The sequence below is a fragment of the Embiotoca jacksoni genome, unplaced genomic scaffold (genome assembly GCF_022577435.1).
Source record: "Embiotoca jacksoni isolate LCO1_2020_lvr unplaced genomic scaffold, fEmbJac1.0.p SCAF_15, whole genome shotgun sequence".
Classification (NCBI taxonomy): Eukaryota; Metazoa; Chordata; class Actinopteri; family Embiotocidae; genus Embiotoca; species Embiotoca jacksoni.
In genome coordinates, this window is record NW_027185285.1 from 7,227,448 (window position 1) to 7,238,775 (window position 11,328).

The 11,328-nt window shown below is 41.6% G+C and overlaps 1 protein-coding gene across 2 annotated transcripts in view; it reads left to right on the top strand.

Moving 5' to 3' along the window:
• septin9a (septin 9a) overlaps window positions 1–11,328 on the top strand; it is a 72,533-nt gene that overhangs the window by 5,266 nt on the left and 55,939 nt on the right. The window contains exon 2 of one of the 2 annotated variants that reach the window (XM_069149213.1): window positions 4,368–4,430. In XM_069149213.1, the coding sequence (XP_069005314.1) occupies window positions 4,368–4,430 (63 nt within the window). Of the gene's footprint in view, window positions 1–4,367; window positions 4,431–7,683; window positions 8,409–11,328 lie in introns of those variants that run through there. The other variant, XM_069149216.1, reaches the window with a different exon arrangement.

Consider the following 11,328-nt stretch of genomic DNA (forward strand, 5'->3'; position numbering starts at 1 on the left):
ATTGCCATATTGATATATAACGTGAATTATTTTCATAATCAGACAGGAATATTAGTGTTTGGCTAATCCAGTGCATGAGATTGGTCAAATATTTGACATGATGTAAGAGAATATATCTAAATATCACCTTGACTCATATGGACTTTGTGTCAAATGAGTGTTAGCCAGTAGATACATCAGTGTCCAGTGATAGCTTTGTAGCTGTGGGCAGATTGAAATGATAGCAGTTGTAACTATAAAGGTTTTTTTTTGTTTTGTTTTTTTTAAACCTTTTGCAACACATTGTTGCTGCTATACTTCAACAATATCTACCACTCAGTTGATTAATATCTCAATCAAAACACCGCCTAGTGTTAAAGGGAAGAGTGGAAGAGAAGGGGGACAGAGGGAAAAGGGAGGGAAAGAAAGAGGGAAGGTAAAGGATCCTTCACCTCCCCTGTCCTCCTGCTCAAACAGCGTGGCCACCTTAAGCAAACACAAAAATCTCAGGTAGTTGTGTGTTCGAGAGAGACAGAGCATGCATTAAAGAGGATGTTTCGTAAATCATTCCACCGGGTCCATTTGCCGCCCCTCATTCATGTGTGTGTGTGTGTGTGACTGCTCTTGTGTTTTAAGTATGTTAAAGTGCAGCACCCTCTCACCTCTATTTACCTTCTCTCGTCATTTGACACCAATAACTAATCAGTCAGCATATTTGTCCGGGCATGGTCCATGCACTTTACCGGTCATGCTGCTGGCACGCTGACGCGCGCACACAAACACGGCCTAACTAAACAACGCAATTGACATCAATCAGTTGAGGCCTATAGCAAAGACACAGGCAGCTACGTATTTACTCTTGTCCTTGAAATGACTTGCATCACTGCTAAAAGCAATTTTTCCCATTAACATAAACACTTGTCCCATTCTTATGTATCATGTATGTAATGACCTCTACTGCACACAGCACAGTGTCATAAGGCAAATATGACATCAGAGGATTACAAATCCCTTCGAAGGGGAAAAAAGACGTGGATCATAGTGTGTTTGTGTGTGTCTGTGTGTGCGTTTGTGAGTGTTTGTGCTTTTTTGGCCCCAGACAAGACTGTGCAGGTGAGTACAGCAACAGACTCTCCACATAGACAAACACACTTTTGTACCACACTTTTGTTCACAGTTTAACTTTGTAGGTGTCACTCCTTTCGGGTTGTATTTAAGCTCACTGCGATTAGCAAATGCATATTTCACTGTAAAGCACACAACTACCGAATGCGTTGCAGTAAACTACTTCAGAGCCAAATATCAACTATTCAACACAACTTTCAGCTGTTGTTACAGCTTCTGTGGCGTGTTATTGTAAACTTTGCTTGGTACATTTGAAGCAGTTTGTGTTGAAAGTGTGTGTGTATGTGTGTGCGTGTGCGCGCGTGTGCGTATGCGTGTGTGTTCATTCATCTCAAGTTGTATTCCCTGATAGAGGAGTACATAAGTACAGACATGTTCTTTAGCTGCAAGGCTTGGCAGACTTGACTGACTCTTTTTGTTCATTTTCCAATTTCCACACACTTAAAGCTTGGAAACACATTAGATATGCACACACACACACACACACACACACACACACACACACACACACACACACACACCGTGTAATTAATTGATGGTGTTATCGCATAGCAAATGGCTGATTAATGATTTGTACTCAAAGCAAATACAATGGTTGACTCTTTAATGATGGCACCTTTGGTCAGGCTCAATGTTCAGTTAGTGATTTAAAGAGTCAAGACTTTCTCTTTGAATCAAACAGTAAAGCCAGAGGCAGCTTTGTTATTTAAATTTACATCAGCTTCAGCTTAACATTTACTACTTTTCGCAAAGATCATTGCTACCTAAACAAGATTAATGATAGTCTAAGCCCCTGATCTTATCACTGTTTTGGGTTAGTCTGACCAGAATACACACACACACACACACACACACACACACACACACACACACACACACACACACACACACACACACACACACACACACACACACACACACACACACACACAGACAGACACACAGACAGACACACAGACACACACTCACTTCAGAAGCTCTTCCAGTCATATAGTGACACACTCACCCTCTCCCTTGGGACAGCTGTTTTTGTGTTGAAACCTGTAACAACAGAGGTGGAAAACCACCATGTTTGCTGGCACTATTGGCAGAAAATTAAGGCCATGTTGTACTCTGATTTGCGGCAGGAAGTATTTCAAAGAACTTCAAAACAGGAAGGTACAACTGACTCATCAGTCAACCGGATGAACTTAGCTCATCTGCACAGCAGCGACTGGGTTGATGCAAGAGAGGATGGGAGGAAGCGGAGAAAAGAAAATAACAAGTGTGGTTGGTCTGAGATAGATGCTGCATCTTGTTAACATGCCATCGGCTGTCCCAGGAACAGTAGAGATAAATGCTTCACTGTATTATCAACCTACTCTCACCATTAAACATTATTTTTCATATACTGTATACTTTGTGTCAGTCAAGTCAAAGGCTGCACTGCAGCTTTATTTGTATTTACTCTGTTTTCACGTGAAATATATGTTTAATAGTGTCTTGTGTAGATTTCCCCTCACAGTCAAATCTTCTGCTAGGTTGACTGTTTGATTGCAGTCAATAACATTAATTCATGCTTTCCATGTCAACCTGTCTCCAAGGGTCTGTGTGGGTCTACGTGACATAAATGTTGTCATTTGCCAAAGTCTGCGTTTGTTTTGAACCCCTTTGCAGACATCTGGCAGACTGGGGTGAGTCCCCTTAACAAGCCACGTGGTTCATGAGACGAGTCCCTCTAAGGGTAAGCCGCACAGGTTGTACGTGCAATCATACTAATACCAAACCAAAGGTCAACAACAATACAAAACTCAAACAAAAAAAAGTCCAAAAGAGACTTTTTTTTTCATTGTGCACTGGTTACAGTGTTTACAGTACACAACGTGTGTCAGTTCAGAAAATGGTCATACTCCAAAAATATATTGTATAGAGTATGGAGTATAGAGTATAGAGTAGTATATAGTACAGCCAGGGCGATGCGTCTAAGTTTGATGTTTTGCCGTGAAACAGGAAGTTGATGTTTAAGGTCAAACGATGTTCCAAACCTCATGAAAGTTTGCACATGCGTCAGCACCACCAAGTTTTTGAAGATGTTAAAGCTGCCAAATTTTTTTTTTTTTTTTTTTTTTTTAAAGAAGAATAACGAAAAAGATTGAGAAAAAAATGTAAACTGCAAGTGGGAATATGCTGACCTTCGCGTGCTACACGTGCAGCGTGCGAGGGCCCGCATATCACTGCGGCCCCTTCTGTTTCTAATCCACTTGGATTTGTCATTCTTTTGAATGCAGCTGTTAAAGAATTTGCTGGGGTGCAATGGCTGATGTTCCCTCATAGTCCTTTTTCAGTTCCGGGAGATTCTGCCTAATTACAAAACCAAACCTGCCACGAGGATGGTGCTTACTATTCCATGGATTTTATGGACAACACTGCCTCTGTAATGGATATCCCATTTGTGCAATTTCAATTTATTTGCACTGTATTTATTCTGTCTATCACCATGTGCCTTCTATCTGTACTACTTACAATTTAACATCTTTTTCTTTTTTCATTATTTACATTCTACAGTTTCTGCTAATCAGACCATTCACAGACACAGTTCTGTTGGTGCTTGCAATAGTGCTATGTAATTTATTTTCTTTAATAGTGTTATCTGTTATCTTTGTTATTTCTCATTTATATAGTGTTTCCGTCATTTTGTTGTTAGTTCTTTTTCTTTTTACTTCTTTTTTTATAAAAAAAATCTTGTGTGGTCGCACCTCAGGACTGTGAGGAACAGCACTTCATTCAGCTGTGTACTTGAATGTGGATGAATGACAATAAACAACAACAACAAAAAACAACAACAAACAAAAGTATGACTCTAAATCATTAAATGAAACAGAATTGAGAGTGGTGCAGTAGTCCTTTCTTGACTTTCACTACATGCTGGGCACGGTGGTGCAGTGGTTAGCACTGTCGCCTCACAGCAAAAAGGTTCTGGGTTCGAATCCGGTCCTGGGCCTTTCTGTGAGGAGTTTGCATGTTCTCCCTGTGCTTGCGTGGGTTCTCTCCGGGTTCTCCGGCTTCCTCCCATCATCCAAAAACATGCACCTCAGGTCTGTGGACTGTGCTGACAGGTCATCATTGTAAATGAGAATTGGTTCTCAATTGATATTACCTGGTTAAATAAAGGTCAAATAAACATGCTACCATGACTCTAAAGCAGCTCAGTAACTGCAGAGCATCTTACAGATGAGATTTTATTAATTTGTCCTTCTGTCCTTGTTTTTTTTTTTTTTTTACAGCAAGATCTGCCAGCGCACGAGCGAGGCGATCAGAAAGAGATGGATCTGGTATCACCAGTCCCAGTAAGTAAACCGCACCCCTGTCATTTTCATCTATGGCCATTCATTCTTCTATTCACGTTCAACACATACATACCAACATATACAGTATTCAGTTTACTGTGCAGAGGTTTTAGACTCTGAAAGGAAATTGATGATGCCTTCAAAAATAATGCACTGAAGTGTTTATTTATCAATTAACTTCATACAAAGTGCAGTGAACTGAAAAAAATATATATATTTGGAGGTTTTGGAGGTACTCGGCAGCTAAGTTGTTCTGAGCATCTTTGAGAACTTTCCACATTTAGACTGTCTCAATATCTCTCTTCCTGTAATTTCAGCCTGACCTCTATGATGTTGAGAAAAAAATCTGTATGTTTGAAGTCATGCTCAGAATGAACTTGGGGGTGATCAGATAAGACTAAATCTAAACAACTTAACTGCAGAAACCTTATGTACAGTATTATAATACATATGTTTATACTTTTATACATCGAATGTATCATTTTCAGCTTCCATTAATTGCTCACTATTCCTGTAAAGTATTACATAAGTCAGTGTCTCTGACCTTCAACAGAAGGATATGGTACAGTGGGCAGAGCAGGTACTGTTTCCTGTTTAGATAACAGCAGACGTCAGGTAAACAGATCAGAGATGTAGAGATATTGAGATTCATGTGGCAAAGTGTCTTACAAAGGATATAGAACATTAAACAATGTAATGGTTATTTCCCACCTTATTTGGTATTCATAGTTTTTATATTGAGAAGGTTTTGCCTATATCCTCTGTTTCACATATTTTAATATAGCAAGAGGAAGTGAAAGTAGTTCCCATCCTGAAATATGTTTTATTAGCATCCCCACCAGCCATTTTTGCAATATTAAATTGTGCTGTAGCTGAACTACAGTGTCATTTGTACACTTTTGTGTACACACAGGCACACACACACAGACACACAGCAGTATTATTCACATCCAGATCTTTTTTCACATACAGATCACATCAGCTATGTTTTTGAGGCTATATGTAAAGCCATAAACTCATCACGTGATCGGCTGTGTGTCTTGTAGGGGTGAATTTCCCCAAATTTGCAACATTCAAGTTGTGGCTTGCCACAGGAGATCTTTCCGCCTGTATTCATTTCAATACCAAGAAACACAATGTGAGCATGTGAGAGGGCTGCAGGGTAAAAGTCACTTAACTGGACACTGACACCAGATCTGTGTGTTTGATCTGTTGAAATCTGTGTGTAAGCAGTGCTCACAAATTGCTTTTGTGAAATGGGCCTCAGGATATGTTTTCATCCAATAGACAACAAGAGACAAAAAAGATAAGAGGAATACAGACAGCCGCTGACATGCTTTGCATGGTGGTTGTGTTTATTCTGCATATGCAGGTATTTACTGTAGATGATGTATCTGGGAAGTATGTTTGTGTTTGTCATTGCATGTGTATTGTAAGATTATGGACATTTATTAAAGAAAAATAAGCAGCAGAAAATATAAAGTCTGACACTATTTCCTTCGATACTTTGAGTGCTGCTCGGTCTCACTTTGGGGTGTTTATCCCTCTGTGCAAACTGAACCTGAGAGTGAAGGAAACTATTTTACTGGGCCTGGAAGTAAAACATCTTCTGAATCTGCCTAAACATCTGGAGATAAGAGCAATTTTATTTGATATATATATACATATATATATAAGCCCCTCAAACTTGCTGAGTTCATTTTCTGTTTGTGCATGCATGCATAAATGTATAGGTTTTTATTTGGTTTAGATTTTGTCAACTTGTCAGCATCAGACCATCCTGAGTTCTGCAGCCCCCTTGTTTACCATCTCTGAACCACAGTAAAAGACGAGCATTTAGGGACAGATACACATTTAAATACACATACACACGCTGACAGACGGAAATACACACACAAAAGCAGATACACACAATCAGGTACAGGTCGCTAGGAAGTGCTTAAGGCTGCGGTTAATGCCCTGCTTGTCAGCAGACCTCCCTGACGTTGATGCAGTTGCCACAGGGTGTATGCGTTTGTGTGCCTGCGTGTGTGCGTGTACGTGTGTTTGTTTTGGCATTTGCAGGGAGATGCCCCACACAAAACATCTGCCAACAGGGCAGATTTACGAGCCGGCAGGCGTGTGTTTGGGAGGATGCTTTTCTGTAATCTCAACACACCCCACACACACACACACACACACACACACACACACACACACACACACACACACACACACACACACACACACACACACACACACACACACACACACAGGTTTATCCAACACTGTCCCTATTGTTGATCCGAGTGTGGTTGATTCCCAACCGGGAGTCAGCCGATGCCGTTGTGTTGGACATACACACATGCAACTCAAGCATGAGCATGTCTACAAAGTAAAACAAACTTTTTGTACGTTTTTAATTTTCTTAACAATGATGATGTCATATGAACATTATTACAATTGTTACAGCTACTGACAAGAGTGCACATTGCTAAATTTTGTCTCACCTCATTTGGCCATTTAATACACCTCTAATGAGACCTCACAGCATCACTTTATTTGTCAACTAGAGATGATATTATGAATTGAAAGTTCGAGTAAAACAGCAGTAAGTGGTCTTGGTTGGAAAACAGACCTGAATATTGATCTCTGTTTTCACTTTTTAGATGAGACCTATGAGCACAGTGCACTTAATTAGTCCTTAATTATTTATTCCTCATTATTTTTGTTTTAATGCTAATCCGTCCCTGCACCACTTGCAAGGTTTGTTCACTACATACTCATTATTTACTGTATATAATCTTGCAAATAATCACAGTTACATGTTTTGTCCATTTGGGGCCGCTAATTCACACATTTCCCTTATTTCATCATCCAGTGCCCCAAAAGCTGGCTTCAATTGAAGAATAAATAAAGATATGAAATGAGATGAATTTATAGATGAAGAAAAGGGGCACTCAAACACACTAAAGCCCAACATGAACATGAAAACAATAACATGCAAGGTCACTGGGGCGGTGTCTGTTGCACAAGACAGCAGACTGACATGTCTGGGTGTGTTTGAGCTCTCTATCAGAGCTCAGACGCTTGCCACGTGACCTCTGACCCTGGCGCGGTGTGAGGGACGTGCCAACAGTCAGAGGTCATCTGAGTTTCCTGAACACACATTTCAGAGCGAGCGCTGGTGTTTCACCGAGGTTCAAAACACACATACTGGTTCTCTCTCTGTATCTGTCGTGTTTTGTCTTTCTGACTTGTTTCCTCGATACAGACACTCTCTCCTTCATTGATTGCAAGTCTTTAAAGTGTTTTAGGGAAGTTTGTTTTGATTAAGTTCCTCCCTTTCTTCTGTCTCATATTGTTTTTACACCTCAGTATTATTTCAGCAAGCCTTTCACACAAAGGCAGAACTGTATCCAATTCATCATGAGGAACATAGTTGAGGGGGGACGCTCACACCAGCTTGACGAGATTGCAGTTGGTATCAAATGAATCAAGGCCACAGGACACCCACACGAGGAACATTATAAGAAAGCTGACAGAAGAGTTTTCCGAAGTCCAGCAGGTTATTTTGGTCTGGAAGGAGCCTGTCCTTGTCACATGGTGGAGCTAATGGTTTCTATTTTGAAGACACAATGCTGCTTCAGTCTTACAGTCTTATGTGAAGAAAGAGAGGGGAAGAGAGGGGAAGAGAGAGCAGCAACATATGATCAGCACATGTGGATGTCGTAATTTCGAATTCATTAGCAAGACACACTGAAGGAATCAAAGTGGGGAGAGGGAGGGAGAGCAGAGAGCCCAAAAGGAGAGAGAGTAAGAAGAGGAGGAAGAGGGACAGAGGGAGGGAAGGAGTGAGGGAGCGAGAGAGAAAAGGGAAGTCTAAAAAAAGGCAGAGAGAGAGAGAGAGAGGGAGAGAGAGCGAGAGTGGAGTCAGAGCAGACACTACATGTGGCTGTGGAGGGAGTGATCTGGCTATGGAGGGGGAGAAATTCTCAGGTAAGACAAACTCTCCTGATGAGCTCATCTGTCTTTCTTTAGCCTACTTTAAGGTTCTTCAATCAGCTCTGTTTCTGTGATTGAGCGACTTTTCTGTCCGAGCCTGCGTCTATTTTCCCCTCTATGGTATTTTCCACTCTCTCATTCTGTCCAGTTTGCTGACTGCTTGTTTTCTTTTGGGTTTGGAGCTGGAACTGGGTGCTCTGCGGGGTTTGTGTAGCAGCCTAACGGACCTGTTTTGGTTTATCTGTCTTTATCTGCCCTGGTCCCGTCATGTTTGCAGGCTTTTCATGTCTCTGTTTGTGCTCACCATCTCCACCCTCCTTGGTCTCATTATTTCCAGTGAAATGTCTTTAAAGGTTAGTGGTCAGCCACCATCGCTTTTCATTCATGACTCGCTCTCTGGATGAAAATAACAGTTTTAAAAACCCTTTCCTTGGTGAAGTGACACAGAAACATCACTAGTGTCTTAGTAATGTCTCTCCCTCTTTCTCCATCTGCATTCTCCCATTCTTCTGTGGTGTGAAAACAGGAAAGAGCTCTGTTTGAACAGTACTACTCTTGTCCCTTGTGGCTCTGATCCCGCTTTAGCCATCAGTCAGTCCCTCCTTTAGTTAACATGACAGAGAAAGCCTTGCCCCACTGCACAAGCAAAGTAAGGCCGACTTTTCAAATACTTTTTCCAAACTCTCGGCCCGTCTGAGTGCAGCAAACACTGTGAATAGATGAAGCATTTGTCTGTGTATGTGTGTATCCATGTGTATGTGTGCCGTACATTATGCTAAATCCATCAGTCAGGCTATGCTGTCTGATCCTTAACGGCATTTTTAGTATGACTGTTGTAAATGTAAGTTCATTGCACTGGAGTGGAAATGAACTTTAGTGGCTGTAGCTGCATATGTTATTGTGTTTTTGTGAGTGTGCATAATTGTTAATGTGGGTTAATGTGGTCTGGTGTGGTTGTGTGTGGCTAAACATGGCTTGTGGCACCTACAGGGTATTTTAAGTCTGGATGTAGGTGAGATCATTGACAAGTTTGTGTGTGATGCAGGTATCACACTCCCTCCTCTCTCTATATTTCTCCCTCTCTCTCTCTCTCTCTCTCTCTCTCTGTGGCCTCTGTTCCTCCAGGGAGCACTAACAGCCTCAGCAGGACATACTTTCTGTTGTGTTTGAATGTTCAATCCAGTGTTTATTTTCTGTGTTGTATGTTTGTATATGAACGTATGATTGTGCCTTTTGGGCCAGTTTAATGTCACTGTGTGTAGGAATAGGAAGTATGCCCAAGTGAGGGGTCTATGTGTGTGTGCATGTATAGCTGGCGGCAAAATTTAGGCATCATCCCCATCAATCACTTGTAATCTATTGGCTTCTACTTCCTCATTTGTAAAGGCATTTATTAAAATGGTGGACAACGCTGTAGTGCAGTTGGTAACACAAAACTTTCTGTTTGTAGTTTACATCTCCCAGGTGCTCCAGCATCCTCCCACAGCCCACCCTTTGCCAGCTGAGATGGCTCCACTCCCCCTGTGTCCTGCTAAAGGATAATTAGGCATAGCTATTGAGATAGCATATTGTCCCATGTCATCTGGACAATATCTTGGATACCTCTCATCTGCCTCGGTCAAATCAATTCAATCCACTTCTCACTCCTGTTCTTCACACTCTGGTGTTGATGCTGATTTGCAAGGATCTCTTTGTTTCCAATCTGTTTTTTCTCACACATGAATCAGCGCTGATGTTGTCAACGGAAACTCTCCATGAACCAGTCACAGTGAGGTCAGCTGATGAGGCTTGATAAAAGACTGCATGACACAGCTATAGTCACAGGATCATTAAGATCTTTGGCTCATGCCTTTTTGAGTAGCAATAAGCTTTCACTATTGACCATTGTACTAACCTTTAATAAAGTCAGTCTTCTAGAGTCAGTACTGGAAGCTTTCTGTTTGATATGTAATGTATGCCTCCACCACCAGGTGGAGGTGTTGAGTTGAGTATGTCAACACACCCTGTTCATATCAACCTCTCAGTTGAAAACACTTACACAAAGTAACGAGTGTTGTTTTGCTGTGTTGGCATTATTGTGTGAACCTACTTGTTTTGAATATCACTTTGTACATTTTAAAGGAGAGACTTTTTTTTTTTTTTTTTTTTTTTTTTTTTTTTTAAGGAAAAGCTACATGCCTTTTCCAGGTGAGACAGGCCTTGTGTTTTTGGGTGAGTCACCATGGCAACGTGCTGAGCAGAACAATATGTGCCTGCAATCGGAGCAACGTGGATGGTGATGACAATGCTGGCTTTTTGGCACACTAAACTGGGCTGTTGCCTGGTGGAGAGATGGAGCAGAAGGTGGGGGTGAGACAAAGAGAGAGAGAGAAAGAGAGAGAGAGAGAGATGGCCTATTGGGAGTAATCTCTGATGGAGGACAGCTGCTCTCAGTATTTACCAAGTCATCCCCCCCCCCCCCCCCCCCCCCCCCCCGCATGAGGACACACACGTGCAGCCAGCAGCATGTGTGTCCAGACAGTTGATGCACATATTCAATGCAAAGAAAACCGCTGAGCAAAAGCAGTTAGTGGGTATGCAGTGTGTGTGTGTTGTGTGTGTGTGTGTGTGTGTGTGTGTGTGTGTGTGTGTGTGTGTGTGCGTGCGTGTGTGTGTGCGTGTGTGTGTAAATGCAGTGCAGTCCAGCCATGTATCCAACAGGTGCTGTATTTGATTAAAGTTTGTGGAGCCTGGCTGGGTGCTGATGTTTAACATTTGGTTAAGGGCAGCTGCTGTCACTACAGCTGTGCATATACTTTAGATGAAGCTACTTCGCCATGTGTGCTCTGGGGCCACAGAGGGGGTTTCATATGCACATATGTAACTTTAACATTGTGAAAACTGCAGAACTGAGTCTTTACTACATTTACAGTGC